This window comes from Choristoneura fumiferana, chromosome Z, assembly GCF_025370935.1.
Source record: "Choristoneura fumiferana chromosome Z, NRCan_CFum_1, whole genome shotgun sequence".
Classification (NCBI taxonomy): Eukaryota; Metazoa; Arthropoda; class Insecta; order Lepidoptera; family Tortricidae; genus Choristoneura; species Choristoneura fumiferana.
This window is the reverse complement of record NC_133472.1, coordinates 11,632,446-11,659,077: the sequence shown is the minus strand read 5'-3', so window position 1 is coordinate 11,659,077 and position 26,632 is coordinate 11,632,446. Positions and strand designations below refer to the sequence as shown.

General features: G+C 35.3%; 2 protein-coding genes across 2 annotated transcripts; one reads left to right on the top strand and one right to left on the bottom strand.

The window, feature by feature from the left end:
* Positions 1 to 905: 905 nt before the first annotated feature.
* On the bottom strand, positions 906 to 3,789 carry Rab7 (RAS oncogene family member Rab7). The gene has a single exon (XM_074086448.1). It carries the CDS (start codon positions 3,656 to 3,658, stop codon positions 3,032 to 3,034), a length of 627 nt encoding a protein of 208 aa, XP_073942549.1. The 5' UTR covers positions 3,659 to 3,789; the 3' UTR covers positions 906 to 3,031.
* Positions 3,790 to 4,985: 1,196 nt separating this feature from the next.
* Positions 4,986 to 25,983, top strand: LOC141427212 (serine/threonine-protein kinase GA29083). The gene is made up of 13 exons (XM_074086439.1): positions 4,986 to 5,380; positions 8,680 to 8,779; positions 9,516 to 9,656; positions 11,691 to 11,810; positions 12,356 to 12,543; positions 12,736 to 12,819; positions 16,596 to 16,771; positions 17,054 to 17,172; positions 17,312 to 17,411; positions 20,097 to 20,242; positions 21,808 to 21,957; positions 23,233 to 23,475; positions 24,145 to 25,983. Exons 1-13 carry the CDS (start codon positions 5,217 to 5,219, stop codon positions 24,193 to 24,195), a joined length of 1,782 nt encoding a protein of 593 aa, XP_073942540.1. The 5' UTR covers positions 4,986 to 5,216; the 3' UTR covers positions 24,196 to 25,983.
* Positions 25,984 to 26,632: the final 649 nt, after the last annotated feature.

The window sequence follows — 26,632 nt, the reverse complement described above, 5'->3', positions numbered from 1 at the left end:
CAAATTCAAATTCAAAATTTAAATGATTTATTCAATAAATTCAGCTTTCTAGCTAATAGCTTTCTAGATAATTCGCGCAGCCAAAGCAATAAAATATATTCATATTATTATTCAGTTAGGTTCAAAACGTACAGTCACTTACGCTCTTAACTAACTATTCATAAATATTATGAATCATACATAATCATAAGACTCAAGAATGGTCAGTGTTGGAACTTAACTCGGATAAGTTGTACTTTTTCAACAATCGCACAGGCACAATTTTATTTGGGTTAACAATATTGTAGAATTACAAGAGCATGTGTATAGGAACAGTCACCAGCACCAATATCTGGCACAACAAGCGTGCATAAATATCTGATACGACTCTATTTCTACGGCCGGAAAGACGTGTCAGATATTTTTGCACGCTCCGCTGTGGCAGATATTAATGCTGGTGACTGTACGAGGAATTGCATAAAGAATCTCATCTAACATGGGTGATAGCGAAATTAAAATTAATTCCCGTTTAGATTTTATATACGGAGTAGGATTGCAAAAGTAGCAATGCGACGTCAATGCAAGCAAATATATCTAAAAGCTGACGATAAAATTACACATAAAATAAGGACAAGGACCAACATGCACGCGCTGCGTGAGCAAAAATCTAACACAGATTAGAGTGAGAAACCACAATGAACTTTGTGCTAGCAGGGTTAAACGACAGAGTGAGAGAGAGCATTAATCTAAGTTTTAACATAGGTCAAAGTTCATTCGTCAAAGTATTAAAGTGACTGGATCAACATGGTCATGGTAACAAACAAATATGATTTTGGTTCCAAAATCTATAGGAATAGTAGTTTCACTTTCACAAATAGGCAAACAATTACAATGTAGTTTATATGCCTGAATACAAAACAACTAAGTGTCATTTTATTTATTTATTGATATAAAGTCAAAAGCAACCAATATTACAGCGTACATTACATCATTCTATGTAACTAACTTTTTTTATTTTTAAATATATCTTAGAAATAATGTTTGATTTTAAGAAAATAAAGTACCTATGTAAAAACCAAAGTGGTAGGTACATAATAATACTCCACTATTGTGTACAAAGTATTAATGATTATTATTGTAGTATTAACCTCATGCAATGTAACAAATATATTGTGATATTCTTCTATAACCATGAACTGAAAACAAAGGTTGATCAATGAAACATCTTATAACATTTTAATAATTTTTCATACCTAGTAGCAAATAATCTGTCTACTTAAATCATATCAATCTGTAATTAATAATGATAGCATTATTAAATAGTTTTTTTTTTATACGACTGGAAGGAAAACGAGCAAGTGGGTCTCCTGATGGTAAGAGGTCACCACCGCCCATAAACATCTGCAACACCAGGGGTATTGAGGATATCAGTTATGATTTTGTTTCACCAGGTGTTTAAAAAAACTTACGCTAATGCATACTTAAATAAGCAGTTTTATTACTATGAAACCCCACTCATGCATAGTATTTGCCAGACTTATACCGGACTGGTGCTTTGTTTATTTCTTATTCAGGATTGCCAGCTAGCTACCAATTTTAGGGCTTCTAATTAGTGACAAACCTGTATCTGCTGATACTTAGTGCAAGATTCATAATATTGTAACTTTGTTTTTTTATACAGCTAAATAACACATTTTTTATAAAAAATTTAAGTGACAGAAATTTGCATTGTTTTCGCTTATGAATGTCATTACAATAACCCTATGTAACATATAATAATTAACTACCCCTTTTACACATGTTTTACTGCAGGCCATATTTTGTTCACATAATATATTGGCCAGATGAAAATGACAATAACTTGAACATGAGCAACATGTTATCAAATCATGATTAACTACTTAACACTAACACAAAATTCCATGTATACACAGATAGATTTGTGTGTAGAAATCAAAAACAAATTAGATTTTCTCCTTCGAAAGAGTTGTAATAATATGGAATGCGCCTTTTTCCTACACAGTTACCCTATTTAAAGAAAATAGTACACACTACTTTTAGCTGAATTTAGATTAGGCTGATAGTAAATTTAATTCAGAAAACACTTTTTTTTTGTTCAAACAACAATAATACAGTATGAACGTACTTAAATGAAAAAGAAATTAATACATTTGATTTACACTTTCTATGTTTACAGTCAGGTAATTTCCCTATTAAACCACAACAAGATTGTGACCACATTGAGTAAGAGAAGAGTACATACTAATGCAAATTGTCCTGTTAAATGGAATAAATGAGAATTACCAGCTGTTGGCAAATACATGTCATGATAACTCAAGGGACAGTACTGTTGTAATTGTAATATAACACAAGTTGATTCATTTCTAGGTAAACCAACCAACACCAAATAGATATCATATTCAATTCAGTAAAAGATATTCAATATAAATCCACATTATAAAGAATTTATATCTTTTACATTACTTGGATCATTTTATTAATTATTTATTGCAGATGTAAGTACACTTGTTTGACGTTTTGAGTACATAAAAAGTATTGATAAGAGTCAACATTGCAAGATATTTATTCTAAAACAGCTGTTACCAAGTTCAAAAGTTGAAATAAGAGAAAGTGCCTTTCATCTTTATGCCCATAGTGAGATAAATGAATTCAAATCATTTGGTTTTAAGAGAAACCATAGAAGAACCAATGTAGAATAGCCAACAAACATAACTATAAAAAAAGTAAATAAATGACAAGTTTTTCAATGTTTATAGAAAACAAGTATTTATTTGTTTAGATGTTAAAAAGAAGGGCCCATCTCTTGAATTGAAATGCAAAATAGTGCACCTATAGATATTACACAATATTAGTGGCAAGTGCATAACAAATAAATCACAAACATTTTTTCTTTTCATTGTCGCTTTATATTTTTACAAGACAATGATACAAATGAAAACATTACTTACATAATAAAGTTAAATATACTTTCTTGTAATTTTAGGTGATAAAAATGAGACGTGAATATGCAAATGATCGGCGGACCGTCGGCCTAGCAAGCGCAGGAGTCCCTCTCCCGGTCCCGGCTGTAGTCGTTGGCATTCAACTTTATCTGATCTGGGAACTCGTTGTACAGCTCTGTCTCTGTCTCCTGGGCCAGAGCGCGGCGGGCTATTTCCTGAAAGGCTAGTTCCACGTTTACAGCTTCTTTGGCACTTGTCTCGTAGAATGGGATGTCATTTTTGCTCTGACACCATTGTTGTGCACGCTTGAGAGTCACAGCACGGTTTTCCAAATCAACCTTATTACCTAATATTAGGAAAGGGAAGTTCTCAGGATCACGCGGCGAAGCTTGTATGAGAAATTCATCTCTCCAACTCTCCAAGGACTTAAAAGTGTTCGGGGCAGTTACGTCAAACACTAAGACGCAACAATCCGCCCCGCGGTAGAAAGCTACTCCGAGTGACTGGAAGCGCTCCTGCCCAGCTGTATCCCAAATCTGCATTGTAACGATCCTATCATCGACGATTACCTCCTTCGTGAGAAAATCTGCGCCTATTGTTGCCTTGTACTGGTTAGAAAATTTTTTGTTCACGAACTGGTTCATGAGCGACGTCTTGCCCACGCCACTATCGCCCAAGATGATTACTTTTAAGAGTACCTTTCGCCTTGAAGACATTTTGCACAAAAATTTCTACAACTGTGGATTTCACAAATAAAACTCGCCCCCTTTGTCCTAACTTATTTATGACAAACGCGAAATTGTAAATGCGTCACCTGTTTCCGAGTGCCAATGCTGCCAATAGTAAAAAACCAAATTACGACGTGTGTTAGACCGTAATTGAATTGAAATTTTGGACTACCTTCTTTTAATAATGTTGTTTTATTATGTCGATTGCGGCCTATTTTTTTTCCCTTTGCACAATATTTGGCTTGGCTGTTTTTCTAAATTCCTGTACCCTAATAAAAATCTCTTTCAAAACGTTTCACATATGTCAAAATAATGCTGTCCATTCATGATCCGGCACAGCAGGGCTACTATGAAACTCGAAACTCAAAGTTCGTATCGTACCGTCTCTCTCGCTCTCGTATTTAATAGTTCTTAAGGTAGGCGTCCACTTATCCGCATCGTACGCTTCGGACGTATCGGATTTGTTGCTTTGTATAGAAATGTGCGATGCTTACGATGCGGACAGGTGGACGCACTTATATGAGTTTCTATACAAAGAATACTACGATCCGTTGCGTGCGGTGCGTCCGATGCGTACGCTACCGACAAGTGGACGTTTACCTTTAGACTTTGGTTTAAGCGTCAGAGGGACCGCACGACACGAAATTCGAGTTTCGAGTTTCATAGTAGCCCTGCAGCATCAGCGTGCAGCGTTTTTGTTTCGAATAAGAACAAAGCCACTGTTACACAAGCTCGTTAATAGCACGACAGCATGCTACTATCGAGCAAATGCTACCTACTAGCATGTGTGAACAGGACATGCTACTATCGAGCATGCTTTTTGTGGCATGATCTCTAATAGCAGGCCCTGCTATTTTCGAGCATGCTAGTTAATGCGGGGGTGGAAGGGGGACAGGTAATAAGCAAGTGTGAACGCGTTTGCCTAATGAGCATGCTAGTATTGGTAGTGCCTCGAGAGTTGCAAGCAAAAAAAAAGTCAGTAATAGTGAATTTGTTATAAATTAATTAATTTACAACCTTTGAATTTGCGAAAAGCCGTAACGGCCACAGGGTTGCAGCCGTAGGCCGTGGATTTTATCGTTATTCATTTCATTAAATTGGTTCTACTTGTTTTACTGGACTTGCTAGATACGAATCTATTTTTGCTACTTTAGAAAATATTTAGAAACCCAAAGGAAGCTGACGAAAAAATAGTAAAGAAATGAATGAATGATTTGATTGATATTTTGCAGGATAGTGTCAGTCAGTGTCAAACCCCAAAAAAAAACTGCTTTCTAGTAGGTATGAGCTTATCTACCTAATCGGACTGTCATGTCACTCATGTCATGCTAGACAGACAATGAATGGGTAGCTTAGTTAACCAATGAACCAACTGTACGCGTTGAACCTAGTCTAGTACCTACCTATTTTGCTTTCCCACTTCCGTCGCTCCCTACATAGTTCACAAATTTATTCAATATATTGGATTGGTGCAAAAAGTGAGGGTTAAAGTGAATTATATTAGTAGAAGACGGCAGCATAACTTTCTGCCAACTTTGTTTCTACAATGGAGAATAATCTGAGTGGCAGTGGGAGCCAATCGAGTTCCGTTAGTGAGCTCGAAAAACGTATATTTCCTCGAACGAGAAAGGCAAAACGAGTGAGGTTTTTTCGGAATGGTGACAAGTTCTTTTCGGGAATTACACTTCCAGTACTGTCAGAAAGATACAGGTTAGTAGTAATTTTCTTGATAAGTGAACTTAATACATGAATCAAACTTTGAACACAGTTTACCCACTTTCACTAAACTTCATAATTGAAACATACTTAGTACGGTAATTGACCATTTAGGAGCTCCTAAATCTATTCTAATTCAATTGGAGAGAGTGCAACAAGTAGTCCTGAAGCCACGCAATTTATGCTGATAACCCCTCACTAAATCTGTTTATAATGGTCTTGATGCTCAGACAGCTTTTTAGCTAGTTTTCAGGGTAGTCCTTTAGTATCACTACCTTGAGCTGGACAGGAATTTAACGGCTGATTGTTTTATGCATTTGGTAAACATATTTGCACCTTCAGAATAAAACAGATTCAATTCAAAATATACACAAAAATAAATAATTATGGTAAAACATTAGGTTTAGTGCTGAAATGAGAAGTTTGAATTAAATCAAATTTCATTCTGAAATAGCATTATATGCAAGCCCTAAATGTCACAATCCTACTGTTATCTATATTTACTGGCTGTTATCAGTATCTACTTATTTTTGTTCTCATACCACAGCACTGATAAGTTTATTAAACTGTTTTGGATTCAATTTTGTCTACTTCTAATGAAAATGTAACAAACTGCTTGATTGATACCTAAATTAACCTTTTCACATATTTATCTTGTACAGTTGAGTACAAAGATAATATTCAACATCTATCTTTGTACTTAGCTTTATTAGACTATGCTTGTCTTGTTGCCTGTTGCATATTTTTTCTAAATTTTTTTTCATGCGTCAATGCTGGTTATTATGAACATGATAAAAAAACAAACCAATTTAGTCAAGCTATGTACCATCAGCCAAATAAGTGGTCTACTTACCAATTTTTAAACAAGTTCCTATCAAATTAATATGTTGCTAAAGTCAAACTTTCAAGTTACAGACATTATTGGCATTATTTTACAAGTGGTAATGTTTTACATGTCTATCGGTTTTCTTATGTAGACAAAATAGAAAAATTATAATGCCTTATGTACAGTCAATATGGTTTATTAAATAATGACATCAAAGTGACAGCAATACTTGGTTGTTAAACACGGTTGATATAACCAGTGTTATTTTGGCAGGTAGATATACCTAGTGCCATCCACGAAGATGGGTGACTTTGTCAAAAATAGACATTAATGACATTGTAATAAGAACCACGGCACGGATCATTGTGAATGATTCTATCTATATATAAAATTGTGTTGGTACTTTTTTCTTGGTTTTTACATTTGATGTTGTTATGTCTGGTGTTGCTATATACGGTTTTGACTTTATTAATTTTTTTATGTTGTTACAATTTTGCAGTTTTGCTGTTTATTATGCTGTTTATTTGTTTTGATTTATGCATTGTTATCATCCTGCCTCCAAAAATATAATGCTTTAATCTGTTTAACACCATTGCTAATGCTCTCAATATACTACCTATTTTAATTTTAAAATATTGATTCATTCAATTCATTTCTATGTATATAGTACCTACCTATCTCTGAATGTATATAATGCTGTGCACTGCTGCTCTGTAAAGGTTTTTCTTATTTTGTAATGATTCTATAATGTTATATTTTTCTACTGCTAATGTGCCAACTTTAAACTACTACTACTATCCTAGTAGTAAAAGCTATTAATATTACTAAAAATCCTACTATAATAATATAAATATGAAAATTTACATATTAGAATGTTTGTTACTCAATCATGAAAAGAGCTGCAAGGATTTAGATGAAATTTGTCACACAGATAATATATAAAATGAAAGAACTCAAAACATGTTATCTCAGGCAATTTTATATTTCCTGAAGGTTTCCAATAACTGAATTCTAAGCAGGTAAAGTTGCAGGCAAAGCAAAAGCCAGTTATCTATAATATAGATCTCCATGGTTATATGATGAGTCAGTGAGTGCTTGAGTGAGTGGTTATTATGTTTGCATGAATAGATAATGTACATATACACTATCAGCCTCGATTTCCCAGAAATTATGAAAGTTACCAAAAATAAGGTAGGAGGTATGATATCTATGTATAGATCTTTGCTGAGTTAAAAAGGAGTCTTGGAAAAATGAAATCAGAAACCTTGTAATAAATATGTGTAGGTGTTATTAATTCAAATTTATTTAGAACAAATGTAAATGTGAACAGGAAAAGATTGTGTGCTGACACTTATGTACATTACACCAATAAATTATGGCTGAGTAACTTTTTACTTTCCTGTTGATATTATTTGTTATCAAAATATAAAAACTGTAACATAAATTCAGCCTTTTCAACCAATGACCATGGTCACTGTATGAAATGTTGAGGTAAATGTTGTAGTACTGTTTTATGTCTTGCTTTCACTGTATCTGTAGTAAATTAAAATTGTATTTGCAAATGTTGCATTATCTTTAAAACAAAAATTAAAATTTTATATATGTATTAATTATTATACATGTTATACTTAAGGGGATCCCATGCCCCAATGACCTTCGATCTGAATTCCTTAGTTTTCTGATGATTTTTGTAGCTTATTATATTAACAACAACGGCTTTAAGCAATATAGTATCCCATATTTACTTCAAAGTTCAATGTTTTTTAGATATTTGGCATCAAAGTTGAACAATTTTATGTCAAAAAACTGGTTTTCTGGCCATAACTTTTGTGTTAATTAGTTTCAAATGAAAACCCTCAACCAGTTTTTAGAGACGTCAAAGACAAACCCAAATATGTAGATTTCGTATATGTTAGATCTTTCACGTCAATAGAGATACGAAATAAGTGTTTTTTTTTTCAGACAATGTTTAAAAAAAATCATACAAAATTAAGTATTAATTTTTTTCAAAATCCGGTAGACAAAAATGGAGATAAAAGATTGCGAGAACTGTTAGCCATTTAACTTATAATTCTATCTATAGTGTAAAAGTAGGAGATATGATTCAAAACTTGTCAAAAATCAATGAAAACCTCAGGTAGCCCCTTAATATAAGAAACAAAATTTAATTAAAATTAAACTAATGGAAATACATCGGAAACATTGCTTTGTCCCTATTTTGATTTGAAAATGTATTGTAAATAAAACATACAAGTGCTTGTCACTGTCAGATGTCCCATTATTAACCATCTGTAATTTTGTTATTTATTAACAATAGAGGTGATAGCAGGAGGTCATCTATTGGGCATTGGCGTATGGAGCACTGGGACGTTTATCCTAACTGATGTTATACTTATAATGTCTATGCCACAAGTTGCTGTGAAAAATTATATTTCAAACCTTAGATTAACTTTTCATCTTGTTACAGGTCCTTTGACAGCTTGATAGCTGATTTGACAAGATCATTGGTGGAAAATGTGACTCTCCCTAGTGGTGTCAGAACAGTTTACACCTTGGATGGAAGAAAAGTTAGTGGTAGTATATTATCTGGGCCAACCATTGTATAATCAAACACAAATTTCACTGAAAGAATACATTTGTAGAATGCACAAAGGAAATTTCTATTGTTTTGACTATTAACAAACTTTCGGTTCCATTTTTAATTGACAGTTGAAGTATGTCTTTGATTGAACATATGGACAGTTTTGTATATTATGAGTGGAGTTAAAAAGTTAGACATTTACCCACTGTTTCACCATTCATTGATTAAATTTATCTGATGGATAAATGCAATGCTGTATCTGTTTGTTTTGTTCAAATAGACAGAGATGGCATCACATTTATCCGTCAAATAAAATTAATCAGTGGGTGGTGAAACAGCCCCTTAATATTGTTAGTTTGAAATAGTATAACAATTTTTTTTTGAGCAACAGACATTTAACTGCAAGAGGCCAAATTAAAAACATATCATTACTCAGATAGGTAGGTAGTTAGATTATCAAAAAATATTAGAGATCTCTTTTATTATGTGTGTATCTGTGTATGAATAAATAACCCATTCAAGTTTTGAAACGTCACGCCTTGGTATATGCACTTATATACACTCTTAACAATACATGACGTCACGGGCCTTCACTTTGACGCGCTTTATCTTTCCGTTTGATTGACAAATATATAAAATATAACTGACAGACTACTTATAGCGCATCCTAATACTTATGCAAGCCTGGGAATCGTCAGATTAAAATTAATCTATATTTCTAGGTAGACAAAGTCGATGACCTTGAAGATGGCCAATCCTACGTGTGTAGTGGAGTCGGTGAGACATTTAAAAAATTGGATTACGAAGCCAGTGCAGTGACGCCACAGTCATTTAGACTCGGTCCAGAGTCAGTTTCCAGACAGGTGATTAGTCGGTTTTTTCTTATTTCAATACCTAATTTGTATTTTGTTTGTTCCCATACAGCTGACAAGCTATTTTTTAACAAAATAAATATGTTAATACAATATTAGAAAAAGGGATCCACTAATTTTGGTGTAACAACGGTATTTTTTGAAAAGTTTACGTATACACTCATTAATTGCACGATAAAAATGTTTCACCATGTAGGAGAGGAACTAAATTTAGTTATGCATACATAAATAGAAGTTAATCATCCTGAGCCTTGGTGGAATAGTCGGACGCACTCAGAATGACCAATTAAATAGCTGAAATTTTAAAAAATGTACCTAATGTAATTGTTGCTTAGTAAGTTTAAATTGCAGGTGGTAGGACCTTGTGCAAGGTCCGCCCGGATTGCTACCACCATCTTGCTCGCTAATCCTGCCGTGAAGCAGCAGTGCTTGCACTGTTGTGTTTCGGCGTGGAGAGTAAGACAGCCGGTGAAATTACTGGCACTTGAGGTATCCCATTTTAGGCCTCTAGGTTGGCAACACATCTGCAATACCCCCTGGTGTTGCAGATGTTTATGTTGACGGGCAAGAGCCCTAGAAGCATATCTTATCTTATAGATTGGAATTTGGTACATAAACATTACTTTATTTACTGCTGCGTTTTAGATACTACTATACTACGTATGTCCTTATCCTGTGACCTTGTTGTCCAACGCGTGAACCGAAATACTCTTATTCACCTTCTTTTTCGAACACAATCATTAACATTTTGACAGAGAGTGATTGGGAGTGTCTTGATGCGCGTGTAGGCATGCTCACCAGAAGTTAACACGTTCATTTTAACCCCCACCATACATGGTATCAAAAAAAACTCTGTGATATAATTTTACCCACATTAAGGCTACTGATTACTAATACGATACAATGTGGATTTTTTTTAATTAGTAAATCATGTTTTGTATGGATGGTGAGTCACAAAAAGAGTTTATCTCCTTAAAAAACAATTTTTTTGTTCTTCGAATTTCAATGTTTTTCCACTTGTATCGTATTAGTAATCAGTAGCCTTAATGTGGATAAAATTTGAGCACAGGAATTATTTAACACCATGTACAGTCAGCATCAAAAGTAGCTGCATACTCTTGTACTTTGTCGTTTTACAGCAACATACTTAACACCATATAAATTTGACAAATGTGCTAATACGACAAAGTAAAAAAAGTGATTCGCTACTTTTGATGCTGACTGTACAGTCGAGTTCATAAACTTGTGAGCAAAAATTCAATAAGTAAAATGTTATAACAAAAATAGAAAGTCGGTTAAGTTTTTGTTATAACATTTTTTTTCGCTTTTTAGTGTAAAAGATCTAAGACGATACAATAGTTTAATGTCAACTGCTCTTCACCTTTTACGAGAAATTGCTTTTTCCGATGCAGAGACGTTCATAATAGAGGAGTCCACCAGGCACCAAGCACCAGCTTCATCACCCGTTCCATTTAACCATATGAATTACGATGAGCTTAAATTGCTTAGCAACTGCGTTAAAGTAATTGAAATTCAACCCGTGAAGTACTTGTTATTGAGTATTCGCTCCATTGGTCAAATTTGGTCTTCATCATCAGTTCAAGAGCAAATGCATGAGTTACTCCTAAATATATTGAAATTACCATAGGCGTTCCTACAATATTTGAAGAGTTCCCTCGATTTCCTTAGGATCCAATCATCAGATCCTGATTTGGTGCTTATGGTACCTAATTGAAAGCATTCCTAGACGAACGCAAAAAAAAATATTCAAATCGGTTCATAAATGACGGAGTTCTGAGGTAACAAACATACAAAAAAAATACAACCGAATTGATAACCTCCTCCTTTTTTTGAAGTCGGTTAAAAATATCTGAGCACGCTTCTACGCCGTTAACAATAAAGTCGTGTTTATATATTTTTCATCAAATTTTTGCTCACAAGTTTATGAACTCGACTGTATATAAAGGACTATTGTAAATTTGCAACCTTCGCTTAGATTGAGTGAAAGTATTATTTGTTTTGCAGTCAAATGGTGTATCCTCTGAGGGCAACGGTACCCCTTTGTCATCACGAGTTCGGTCTTGCGAACCTGTGATGCGATCAAAACTCGTTACTCTTATACGAAATGGAACAAAGCCTCGCAAAGTAAGTTTATACCAATAATTTCTAATTTTGGGTGCAATAATATTCTTTGCACGAACATTAATTTATCTCTTAATCGCGCTTAACGCCCTTAAATTGTTAGCCTATTGTCTGAAATATAATCACGACAAGGAGGCAGTCTGTGAAAATAATAGTTTTTAATTCTTTCATGCCACTTTGCCCATGGTGTAACACGTGGTTAACATTTTTTGTTTGCCCTGAGCTTTCAAACAGTGATAATGTCTTAAAATTTTCGTTTTTTCTGAAGAATTGCTTCATCATATACAGCTTAACTCCGGCTAACCTGTACTTATTAATAATGTGATAACGCGTATCGAATAGCATTTCTTGGTGGGTCAGAGGTTTTCGTACAAAGGTCGCATGGATGTCAGCGTTAAGTTGGACACGTCGAAGATAACCGGAATTTGTTGATATTAGAAAATTCTACCTAAACAGCTTGTAAAGGGAATAAAAGGTTGGCATTGGCTTTACAAGTACAACGTTTCTCATGAATTAACTCTGAATTCTAATGACGATTTGTCTAATAGGTTTGTAGACTGTTGCTGAATAAACGCAACAGTCCAACATTAGAACAAGCCTTGGCAGCCATCACAGACTCAGTAAAGCTCGACACAGGATGCGTTCGTAAAGTGTTCACACAATCTGGAACACCTGTCACTAGCTTGCTCCAGTTTTTTCAAGACGAAGATGTTTTTTTTGCATATGGAAATGAAAGGTAATCTTGATGTATGAATTATCTCACCTTTTACCACTCCCATAGAAGCAGTGGCAACATCTGGATTTTTTATTTCTATTTTAAGTTGTGGTCACAGATGGGAATAATCTAGTATATTTGAGCTTTGTTTCGTATGTATTTCTATGTTATACAATGAACAATGTATTAATGAAACTCCATTTTATTTCTCAGGGTTAACCCGGAAGACTTCGAACTGGATTTCGAAGAAAGCAAAGCCGTGCTGCAATTCAAAAAATCCATCACGAGAACGCCAAGGTAATGAAATAACTTAAGCTATATCAAGTGGCGGGAAGTACATAATACGAGTACTCTATTAGACTATTACACTATGGGGCTGTTTCACCATCCATTGATTAGTGTTAACTGACGGTTAAATGTGATGCCGTCTCCGTCTATTCGAACAAAACAAATAGAGACGGCATCACATTTAACCGTCAATTAACACTAATCAATGGATGGTGAAACAGCCCTTATGTCTATAGCTGGGTCCACCCACACACTCGTAAGGCAGCCATTTTCGGACCGCTTTTGAGCCTTGTGTAAAAAAAGGTCGTATCTGGCTCGCTCAGTGTGGGTTGTCCTTATTATGTGAACCAGCGAATATTGCGATCATATAATATTGCATCTTCAGCTTAGATTTATGAATGTTTGTTTGTTTGGCAAATCTTTTCATCGACGAACGGTTCAGTAATTTAGCTTCGCTATAAAATACCAGAGTAAAGCAGCATCTCTGGTGGAAATGTGTTATCATTAACTATAAAAACGCTTCATTTACCTCGCCTCGCTCCGCTCAGCTGTTTCCACCAGAGATGTGCTGTGCGAGGATGTGTCAATGAAGCGTTTCTATTAGTTAATGAAAAACACATCCCTCGCGACACATCCTCGCACATTATTGGTGGAAACGCTGCTTAAGAATCAACGCGGCGAAAATATTTAGGAAATAAAATTTATAAATTATTGCTTCAAGTAACAATGTAAGTATCAATAATAACGAACGAGCATAACAACCATTTAAATATGTTATTTTTATGCACTAGTTTGCATCATAACACTGTTATTGCGGGGGTCATATTACATTGGTATTTTCTAAGGAGTAACATGATATCTAAGCAGTCCATGTGCATTTAACCTAGAGTTATAGCACAGTATATTTGATCTGATTATATGGAATGGCTGTCATGTCAATATCAATTTTTGCCGATTGTTCTTTACCTCTGCCTCTTTAGGTATTTTACAGGAAGACGTTTCTGTTTTTAACAAAATAGGAAAAGTTTTTTATTGTTTTTAAATTATGATATGAAAAATAGTAAAGTCAATAATATTAATTATAATTGCGATAGTTTGTAAGTCTGTATTTTTGTTTGTTTTACCTACCACTTCAAGTTTTAACCGCTGAACCGATTTAGGTGAAATTCGGTATACACATAGTACAACTCCCGGGGAAGGACATAGAACAGTTTTTATCTCCGAAAATGGCATAGTTCCCGCGGGATAGCAATAAACGAATTCTACTTGAAAGGAGTCGCGGGCAACAGTTAGTTAATGAATAATTGAAACTAATATTGACGTCTTCGATATTTTAATTAGAATTAAGTTCGGTCGGATCGTATACTAAAACTAGCTTTTGCCCGCGGCTTCGCTCACGTTAAATTTGCGGTAACAATTAACATACATTTACTTTCTGCGATCCTTTTTTTCGTGTTTTGATTGATTTTTCGGAGGATTAGGTACATGGAAATATAAATACAGTAAGACGTTCTTTTAGACAGATGGTGCACATTTTGGAATTTAAAAATCAACCTACATACGTAATTAATCATTCATAATTCGTACCAACTCTGAAACCCTGTTTCGCTGAAACGTTAAAGACGTTAAAGTGGCGACTTCCTACACGATATAGGATTGTATCTCGAGAAATTGTAAAGTCCCCGCGGGACATGAATTACTGTTATGATCTATTTTAATATTCTTAATTGTCGATGAGAGACATATTGTAGTTTTCTATTATAGAAAGAATTTTGAAAATCTGCCCCGAAATTGAAAACACTTGTTTTTATTCTGCGGAAATTTTGCATTTAAAAAAAAAGAAGTCTGTCCATCAGGGATATTGTAGCTTTCTATTGGTAATAGAATTATTTAAATCAGTTCAGTAGTTTCAGAGATTACCCCCAACAAACAAAGAAACAAACAAAGTTGAGATATTTTCCTATTCCATGGGATTTTCTTAGTGCTAGTCTTTCCCTAGTGCATTACTTTAGGTCCATCTATGTCAATTTCAAGTCTCTAGCACCAGTAGTTTTGGCTATGCGTTGTCTGTCAGTCAGCCAGTCATGGTACTGTTCAGGTGGAGTTAGGTATAGAATTATAAATAAATCAACCCTGAAGTTGAATTCACTTTTTGCTAGCCCGCGGGAATTTTACGTTTTCCCGGAGAAAAGTAGCGTATGCCAATCAGGGATAATGTAGCTCCCAATTGGTAAAATATCTTTTTAAATCAACCCCAATGATGAATTTACTTATTTCGATACTGCGGGAATTTTGCATTCTCCTGTAGAAAAGCAGCCTATGTCAATAGAGATACTGCAGATTACTATTAGTGAAAGAATTTTTAAAATCAGCTCCGAATTTGGTTTGTCTTACTTACTTCTACCTATCCTGCGGGAATTTTGCATTTTCCCAAAGAAGAGTAATATCTATTATACCAATCAGCTATGTCAATCAGGAATACTGTAGCTTAATTTTGATGAAAGAACGTTTAAAATCAGACCCGAAGTTGAATTCACTTATTTCTATCCCGCGGGAATTTTACATTTTCCCGAAGAAGAGTAGTCTATACTAATGAGAAATAGTGTAGCTTTCTATTGGTGAAAGAATTTTTAAAATCATCCCCGAAGTTGCATTCAGTTTTTTCTATCTCATGGGAATTTTGTAATTTCCCGAAGAAAAAGTAGCCTTTGTTATTTGGAGAAAGTCATATCACATAATATGTAAGATTTTTTTAAATTAGCTCCGAAATTGAATTAATTTATTTCTATCCGGGGGAATTTTGCATTATCCCGGATAAAAAGTAACCTATGTCAATCAAGGATAGTGTAGCTTACTAACGGTGAAAGAATTTTTAAAATCGGCTCAATAGTTTCGGAGATTCGACTACAAACAAAGAAGCGAAAAAAAAATAGATATTTCCCTATCCCGTGGGAATTTCGAAAAATCCTTTCTTAGTGCGCGTCTACATCTATTAAGGAATATATATTCCAAATTTCAAGTTTCTAGCCTTAGCGGTTTGGGCTGTGCGTTGATCTTAAGTCAGTCAGTCAGTCAATTTCTTCTTTTATATATATAGATAATGAAATTTATTAAATGACTTCCTAAATCGTGCATTATAAAGAGCCTATTTTCCTTCTGTCCATTCCTATATTGAACAGACTGTAGACGAAATAAGATGACTTTTTATGCTCTAGTGCATAAAGTAAAATCTTCGTCTAAGACTTAGGCAATCAGGTGTTAACAGCCACAAATAAAAGTTTCAATATTTTTTTTATAATTTTTATTTTATTTAAAATTAAAAATCAATCAAATAAATTAAAATATATCAACAAAACTAAAAATTTATAACTCACTTCACTGTTGCTATTTCATTTCCTTTCAATCGAAGTTAAAAGCAGAGTGTAATGAGCATCAAACCCATTTTCCCCTCGACGTGTCTATCCACCCTCGCCGTACCGGCTCGGGTGGCTATTATGAACGCGTCGGGTAAAATGGCTTGTTTTATGCTCTTGTTGTACAATTTACTATTTTTAAAGTCCATGTGTTGCATTAATAAAACTAGGCAAGTTTTAACTGGTTGTAAATGAATATCTACTTGCGCTGATGCTGTTAAATTTCTTTGCAATTGAAGTGAAAAGCAGAGTGTATAACTTGTTCATATAACCCCTTTAATGTCAACTCTCACCTACAGCTCTTGTGGAAATAAACATCTTCGTTATATTCTACTATAGGATAGTCCCTCATATCATACTTGATTGTAACAGGAAGGGTCCCAGTCCCGGGATGCCACTGAAGGAGAGCGCGGCGGCGCGGGCAGTGCGCGCGGCCGCTCGCGCCGCGTCCGTCGAGAACCCTACAACCCTGGAATCCACTTTCTCTGTCGACTCACCGATCATGCCGCCAGCGCTGCGGCTTAAGTACGATGTTGGAGCTGTTATAGGTAAATGTATATTAATTTCTCACCCTTTGCCCACCACCCTTTTGATGCGTTGTTTTGGGGTACTTATAAGCTCAGTTGTATTGGCTGTTTTAATTCTAAATCTCAGTTTCCAGTAAATTCTGTCAGCAATTTTGTGAACCGTACAACCATTAGCCGGATACCCACTGAGCGAGCTGAGCGCATGAGACATGACGCATCGAAAATGGACCCGGCTAAAATTAACAAAACGACAACTGTCTGTTTTTCAACGAATATCCCTTCATAGTTATTTTATTTTGACAGGTGAAGGTTATTTTGCTGTGGTACGGATTTGCACTGATACAACGACCGACCAGAAATACGCCCTAAAAATAATAGACAGACGGAAATCAAAAGGCAAAGAACATTACGTAGCTGCCGAGGTAAGCATTGTCCTCATTTCTACTCAGTACTTCAAAAATATCGGACGTAATCCTAGCATACCATTAAACAATTGCTAATACTCGTAGAGTCGTGTTAAAATTTTCGTTCACATTATTCAAGTGAAATACTTTCTTGCAGGTTCGCGTGATGAGAAATTTGTGTCACCCTCGCGTTGTGACATTATATGATGAATTTTATTCGACTGACTGGGTATTTCTTGTTATGGAGTTAGTTAGAGGTTAGTATACAGTATTAACTGAATTGATTTCTTTTATTTATACTTGAATGAAGCTAAGTTAACAAACCTGTATTACCATATCAACGAACACGTTGGGGATAGCACCCAGCGTGGCGGGGATGACTGCTTTGTCCGCGCTATTGTCTTGTATACCTCATGAATTTCCATGGTTCTTCTGGAACCTTCATGAAACTCCATGGTTCCGCCATTTCGAACATTTTCCAAAAACTGAGTCGACAAATAAATATTTGTAATTAAATTACCGAATGAACTGTTCACAAAATTTCACGAGGATTGGTTGAGAAATCTGTAGAGGAAAACAATCGGGCATGCGTAGGTCATGTAAATGCACACTACATCACATTGTATCACACTAGCAAATGAATATGTTATAAATTAACAGCTTGCTAGTTAAAACCATCGAGCGTACAACTAAAGAAGTGGAAATATCATTTAATTTTTGCTTTAAAACGGTCGGACCAACCGCTGTATCTTGATTGGCCCTACTTCAAGCGCGATACCGGAATTGGGCAAGCAAATAATATTATTGACATGGATAGTGAATGTTTATACCTTAACAAGTTCGTATGTATCTAACTCGGTAGAACTAAATAGAACCCTGTTGCAGACTACGAACAAATAATAAGTCAGGAATTGTAACTGCGCTATAAGCATGCATACCGTGTCCCAGGCGTGTCCTGCGCTAAGGTGCGCATGCGCGTCATTTAATTTTGACTGACATTTATCGCAGTCAAATTTTCGCATTTTTGATTATGAACAGCTCTAAATTGTTATGCCGACGTGTGTTATGAAGTGGTGCAGGAACAATGCAAAATTAAAATGTTCAGGGATCACTTTTCACTTGCAAGTAGTCGTAAAATAAGATTTATATTAAAAAAAATCAAATACATTATCAGTTGGAGATGGTCAGTATTATGCAAAATCAAGTCTGTGGTCTATGGCTCACATAATGTAAATGACAGTTTCCTCACCCCTCTTCATACTTCCTTCTTTCCTGTATCGCCCAAACAATAGGTAAAAAAGTATTTATATTTTTTAAGATTGCTTTTTCCGATGCAGAGACGTTCATTATTGAAGAGTCCTGGTGCTTCACCACCCGTTCCGTTTCACCATATGCATTATGAGGAGCATAAATTGCTTAGCAACTGTATTAAAATAATTGCAATTAAACCCGTTAATACTTGTTCTTGAGTAGTACCTAACTCCGGTGGTCAACTATGGTCTTCACTTGTCTTTATCATTAGTTCCACTTTATCAAATTATGATGATTTTCAAGAGCAAATGCACGAGTTACTACTAAATATATCCAAATTACCATAGGTGTCCCTACAATATTTGAAGAGTTCCCTCGATTTTCCTAGGATCCAATCATCAGATCCTGATTTTGTGCCTATGGGACTTAATTAGAGGTATTCCTATGCAAACGAAACATGTTTCTTTTTTTAAATCGGTTCATAAATGACGGAGTTCTGAGGTAACAGCCAAAAAATAACCGAATTGATAACCTTCTCCTTTTCCTTTAAGTCACTCGATTTGGTTTTGCCGCACATCAAAAAAAATCTTGATAAAGACAGCAGAGGCTCCTGCGACAGGGTTCTACCTAGTGTCACATGCGAACTTATCGAGCTATTGTCACCGCATGGCATAGTTACTAAATATCCTTTAATGAAAAAAATACATTAGCGTCATTTTAATTAATTCCTAAGTACTCGTACCTTAAAATATTTTGTTCCATGTAGTTTATAAGGAAAACTCACGAAAATACTACAACATAGTTGTTATAATATTTTTCAACTATGATGAGTTCTGTGACGTTTCGAGTTTGACAGTTTTAGAGATATACTATTTATCGAGTGAATTATCGATTTTTCGAAGAGTTATTAGTGCCTGTTTTTGGAGAAGTTGCATTATATTTAAAAATATAATATTTTTCCAGTTTTCCGGTCACGGCTTCATTCGAGTGGAACGTGTAAAGTCTGGTTACAGCTCAGACTCTTTCAAAGATTGAGTTAATTTTAATAATGTGGGTATCTCACGCCTCTCATAATACCCATAAATATGGTTACGGATAGCATCATTATTAAAACTGTCGACATTGGTGGTTGGTTTCCTCGTACACAAGGCAGACGCACTCGTACTGTACTGACATAGACTTGGCCACAAGATGGGTGCGGCTGCGTTCCAAATAGCCGCATTTACAAAATCTTGCAAGTTTTGTTTAAAAATTTAAAATATTTTAGTGTTCACTGCTATCGAATAATGAACCGCGGCAATTGCCGATAATGTTGTGTCACGTCACTACGCTGTTCTGTTTAACACATTGCGTCATTTAAAAAACTCAATATTTTTCTATCGTATTCGATGGAGCCTATTTCATGAATAATTTTTGATTATTTTGCTTCAAAATATAAATCATTTTAAAAAAATATTTTGCGAACATAGTATGCCTAAGCTTCGGAAAATTTTCAAGTGTCACAGAACTCATCATAGGTGAAAAATACAGTAGTGACAAAATATTTATGAGTTTCAGATGTGGACGTCCAGTATTACTAACATACGTATTGATATCTTAACGTTTTCCTAAACATCGGTTAGATTTTGGATGTAAAGCCCTCCAAAAGGACCATGAATTCAAAATACCTACAACTTTTATTATATTTTAAGGTGGCGACTTATTCGACAGCATTGCAGCGTCAATCAAATATTCAGAACCTCAATCTCGTTTACTGATTGGACATCTAACATCAGCAATAGCATATCTTCACTCACTCTCCATAGTGCACCGTGACATCAAACCTGAAAATTTATTGGTAAGTACTTAGCATTATGTATAGTTTTAGCATCTCCTTTGTTTATTGCACACCAGAAACAAATTAAAAATGCTGTGTTTCTGTCATAGGCAATGTAATCACGAAGGAAAAATTCCTATACATTTTATTTATTGAAATCTTGTTGAATCCTTAACAAGTTTTTAATCCCTTTTAATAATAATAATAATATATTTCTTTATTTAGGAATTAATCCCATTATTACATTTAAGAGTCAGGATCAATTTGCTTAAAAATTAAATGTTTACTACAGAGACTGCGAAATAGGGGATTGCCGGCCGAGTCGTTATAGATGGCCGAGTGTTAACGAGGCCGACAATCCCTGTTCGCGGAAGAGGCTTGTATAGTGCTTTTCTCAAATAAATCCAAGGAAATAATACCATGTCATGATGATGAACTCATATCGGAAACAATAACACTTATTTTAATTTAAAACCTTTATGTTTTAGGTATAAATCGTACTACATACTTTACAATATTGGAACTATTTTTTATAAACTGGTTTCAGTCTCCTATAACTTACTGTGGTGTTGTACTAAGTATACCGAAATATGTGCTATCCAGCGATAAAAAAAGCTATCAACACTTATTTTATTGCTCTAAGCAATTCCTGCTAATGGATACGCTGAAGCATAAAACCAAGCTGTTAATATTAACATTAATTGCAGCGCATTTAGTGCCCGCTCTACGTTAGATACTCCACTAAATAGACATAAATCTTAGCACACTAAAATCACTAAAATGATTAACTGTCGTACTTGAGAAAATGATTTTAGAGAAACAGTGTAAAAAATTGATCATGAGTGAGTCAGACTCGCACTGCCATTAAATCGAGCGAAACATTTGCCACTTTCATGTCAAAATGACAATCAGCGGATAGTTTATTTACATTAAAATATTTTGAACGTGTGAGTTGCGAACATATTATTATGCATTTAGTCAGTACATTTCGACCATTATAACAACATAGATACTTTATGCATAAACTTATGTATTTTAGTTTTATATTATAATTACGAGTATGATCCGTATCCGTTAAGTCCTCTTTAATGCACCGCCCTGCAGTCTGCCAATTTATGGAAGGAAACCAATTAGTATCAAATACTTACTACGAAATCAGTTTGCGTTGAGTAGCTGAAAAAACGAAGTTTACGTTCGCACCATTAACCTTTCATATGCTTTGGCCCAGATCAGTCAAAAATTTAAGGGTATCTTTTTGTATTATTATCTTAATATTATTCGTTCGTTTTGTTATTATTCGAAACAAAAGAGACTAGAACGCAGTTTTTTCTACATTCAACGTTCGAAAGTTTAAACTAGTATGCAATGATGGTACGTACGAGCAACAGTCATTTAATTTTGAACATGAAACTACCTTGAGACTAACTCCTATATAATGAAATTAACCCGGATAATTTACGTCTTAAATCGAGTTTAGCTCGACATGCTTTAATTCGTTGCCCTACCTCTAGGAGCAACGTGACTGCAACACGTGCACTGCGCCTAGCTATTTATTTCTTTAATTAATAATGTCATTGAATTTGTAGGTAGAGCTGGCACCAGACGGTAGTATACGCGGCCTCAAGCTAGCAGATTTTGGCCTGGCTGTCGAGGTGTGGCAGCCGCTCAAAACCATCTGCGGCACACCCACTTACGTAGCCCCTGAAATCCTCCTACAAGTTGGATACGGTCTTAAGGTACATTCACTTTTAATCAATCTAATTTAGGTATTTTTATGGTCCCGCACCTCAAAAGGAAAAAACGGAACCCTTTAAGCATAACTTTGTTGTCCGTCTGTCAAGTCCAGACCCTTTTTCTTAGAAACGCGTGGCGGTAGCGGGCTGAAAGATACAATAATTAAAAAGGTGTTTCCATACAAATTGCCGTAACCGAAAACCTACAGGGCACTTCTTCTAACATAATTTTACTAAATTTAAAAACTAAGATGAAGTAAATAAAGGCAAAAACAAGTGTCTTTGGTCCTTATGCTGCTCGTCCACTGCATCGGAATCGAGCCATACGGAGCGGACGGATTTGTTGCTTTGGGCACGTATTTGAATATCGAAATTTAAAATATCTAAAGTTAAAACGTTGACGGTCAAAATATCGAAAATCAGAATGTCGAACGATCATAAGGTCGAAATTCAAAATGTCGAAAGTATAAATTATCGAACGGTACAATTATCGAATGCTAAAATTTCGAAAATCCTAATATCGACGGATAAAATATCGAAAATTGAAATTTCGAACGATTCTAAGGTCGAAATTCTAAATATCGAATGCCTATAATACCGAAGAGTACAATAGTCGATTACTGATAAGAAATTTAACCGTGGCACTCGCCGGCCGCTCCCGCGGCACGGTCGAGGACGAGCGCAGCGAGGAGGAGCGGTTAGGTTCAAACGTGACTAAAACAAGCACGAGCCGAGCGAGCGAAGCGAGCGTGCCGCGGCAGCGGCCGGCGAGTGCCAGAATCGAGTTCTATGCATTTTTCTTGATATTAAGATATTTCGTTATTACAATTTTCGATATTTTAATATTTTGAACATTCGATATTTTAACCTTTCGATATTTCGGTTTTAGGAATTCCAGACGTCGATATAATGATAGTAGATATTTAGATCATTCGATATTTTGATTTTCGATATTTTGACCGTCGACGTTTTAACTTTAGATATATTTTAAATTTCGATATTAAAATTGTAATTTTAATAATTTGTTTTCTGTATCGCTTACTATGTCTGGTGTACAATAAAGAGTCTTTGTATTGTATTGTATTGTATGTGCCCGTTGCTTTGTATAGATTTCTATGGTACTGCGTGCACTGGATCGGCATTTTCGCGCCATGGAAATCTATACAAAGCAACAAATCTGTCCGCTCCGTACACAGTGCGTACGCTCCGATTCCGATGCAGTGGATGCGCAGCTTTAAGGCGACTCAACGCATGAAAAAAACAATTATATTTAAACAGATCGATGTATGGGCGGCGGGCGTGATACTATACGTGATGCTGTGCGGATTCCCGCCATTCTCGGCCCCGAACGGCGACCAAGAGAAGCTGTTCGACGCGATCCTTTCCGGCCGGCTCGAGTTCCCGCTGCCGTTTTGGCAGAACGTGTCGTCAGGGGCCATTGACCTCATAGCGAACATGCTCCGCCCGCAGCCGGAACTGCGCTTTGCTGCTGAGGACGTGCTCGACCACCCCTGGATGGCGGTTAGTACTGTTACCACTACGCTCGTCAATTTGCGTGTAGCGGATCTATTCCAGGGTAGGCAACTAGTACTGTGCGCCTACAACAGCACGCCATACTTTCGCAGCAGGGTAGACAAACTAGCACTGCCTACCCTCAATGCACGCCACTTTTATGACGTGCTGTGTCGTGACGTCTCAAAACAGCAAGATCGTTCTTCTTTTTAACTGTGTTATTTTCTTTTTTTCTTTCATTATTTTAGAATAATAATATTTTAAATTTATTCACCACACATAATATCACAGCTTTTTTTATCATTTTTTTTAAAGTTTTAATTGCAAAATTCACTATTTATAAATTTACAGTACTTTTATGGTATTTTTTTAACATTATAGCGTGATTGAACACAAAAGTAACGATTTATATGGTACGATTTTATATTTATTGGACACAAAATGCTGTGATGCTTATGTTGTCTATCCCCCTCCGATATATGTATATATCCGTAATGTCACGATATGTCAGACAAATGTATGACAGACATAGCTCGCAAACAAAATTTCGACAGGAGGAGGCGATTTACCAATTTTGAAAAAAAAAACATTCGAAAATCTGTGTTAATTGGCTGGTGCATAATTTCAATAAATGTCGCGAACAACTTTTTAAAATATGTATTATGTTTTGTTTTACAGGATGACTACGACAGCAAGTACAACGAGTGGTATGACGGGGACTCCGCGTAGCCTCCACTCGCCGCAGGCGCATCCGCCTAGCTTCTCTCGTGTGCATACCGCTTTATATCAGTGTAAGCGTCGCGCAAGACCCCGCATAATACTTAAGCCTTTTAGGTAATTAAAAAAAGTAAAGCTTGTGCTAACAGCGAGGGTTAGCACACGAAATAATTGACAATATTTCATATTTTTAACATTATATTTTTATTACTTCGCTGAAGAGAAATCTGAGAGAAAAGAGAGATTCACCAATGTTATTATATAAAATGTTTACTAGGTTTAATGCTTATTTTATTTTTAATTTATTATTTAATAAACTCATTCTAGAAGTGCATAACTCAAATTGCTATTGTACAATAGAACATTCCTTTAGTCTAGTCTCAATATAAAAGGAAAAGTAAATACCGCGTATAGGGTTACCTACATCAGAATTTTTCCTTGCATATCAGGATTTTAAGGCTGCTATCAGATCCGGCTAGATTTTGGACCTGTCAAATTTTTTGACGAATGAAAGTAACCCTTTTGATTCCTACTGTAATTATAACGTGTTAGAAAAATGAAATCTTGTCAGTTACGTGAGTAGTTATAGTTTGCTTACCTCTTTTTAAATACCTATGAGAATAGACGAGTCAAGTTTCAGTACACTTGAAAGCGTTTTTAGATGCGTATTTACATTTGTTCGATAGAATTAAAACAAGATTACTGCCTATAAGGTGTCAGAAGAAACTTGAGCAAGTCGCGGATACTCGCTTATGGATGCTGGAAGCATTTGCATACAGAAGCCACACGGGTAGCTTTTCTCCCTGTTGACTGCGCACTGTATTGCCTTGTAATAATTATAACACCAATACCAAAGTTACTTAATTAATATCAGTATCGAATTATTATATTGAAGATTTTTATTGATAGAACGTTTTCAGGAAGTTCTTGCTCATATGATGTTAAAAGGTGCATATCACTGCTTTAATTTGATAGTGATACAACTCAAAATAAAAGGAGCTTTAAAATTGAACTTTAATTGAATATTTCAAAATGTACTGCCCTAGAATTTTGAGTTGTGTCACTATCAAATTAAAGCAGCAATATTAACTTGAGTGCATTTATGGTGATCGATTGTTCACGCCCATCTTCAAGCAAGTTATCTAGCTTCGCAGCATCAGTGTCGTCTCGCGGGTTCGAGATGCAAGCGAATAATTGAAATACCAGGGTGCTCTTAAACGTGTGGCGAGATATTATAATCGTTCACTAGGTCCTTTAGTTACTGCTTGTGAAATGAGCCAGCTTATTTAGATTCCGCAAACTTGTCGCATTTACGTTAGGGTAAATGGGTATTAAATGACCTATAAAAGTTCAGTAAATCTAGGCTATTCTATTTACTTCCCAACCCTGTTGTAAATTAAATGCGCCAAGATGGCGGGTCTACTGTTATAAAAGCCGACCAGAATTATAAAAAAACCTCGCCATGTTGCGGAAAACCAATAGAACTAATTTTTTGCACTGGTAACAATAAATTCAAATGTCATCTGTCTTTTGCTGTCAAAGCTTAATGTTCTTTGCGCGTCGTATTTTAAAGTGTTATTTTGTGTTTTTGTGCGTTAAAATGCCGAAGATTATCCATATCCTTGGAAGGAAAATAATTCACATTGTAAAAAAATATTTGTCATAGAAAAAGTCTGAAGGATTAGAAAATATTCCTTTAAATAGCATCACCGACACCGTTGTCAATATGACTGGTAGGTACCGTATAGTAAGTGTTAAGAATGTTGCAATATAAAACGTAATGCCCTCGCGTCAGGTTTTTTACATATAATAGTAATATAATAACGTATACTGCTATATGTAGTAATACATATTATTATAATAGTAACATAATATTTGACAACCTAGAATTTGAGTTTTAAAGGATTTGTTATTATTTTACTGAATGCTTTCTGCGTTTCGAAGTATGGTCAAATAGTAACTAACAACTAAGTGGTGGTGTTTACAGAAAACCTACCAACTTTTACCGAATTGCAGGTAGCTGATCGAAATCCTTTAAGTAGATATTTATTGAACCAAACTGCTTAACAACAGTCCATGAGAAGTTAAGTAACGCATGGTGTTTAAAAATGGAACTTATATTTTTGCACACAAGTGAAATAGTTTCGTATAGACGGTGGACTTTGACTATACATTTGTCTAGGTGGAACGCAGCGATTCTTTGCTTTTCAAATAGCGGCCAATTTTTGTGTGTACGTGACAGCCGCTTTCTTAAGTTTTTGAACCATCATGTTATGTCTAGACAAATATATTATACTTCATCAAAGACGGCGTGTACGTTTTCCATCTCTTTACGCACTGTGTGAACTGGGCGGATGACGTGACAGTGACAGGTCTGTGGAGTATGTTTCAATCGTCAACCTAATATGCGCACTTACGTGTTTAATCAAATGTATTGCAGTTTTATTGA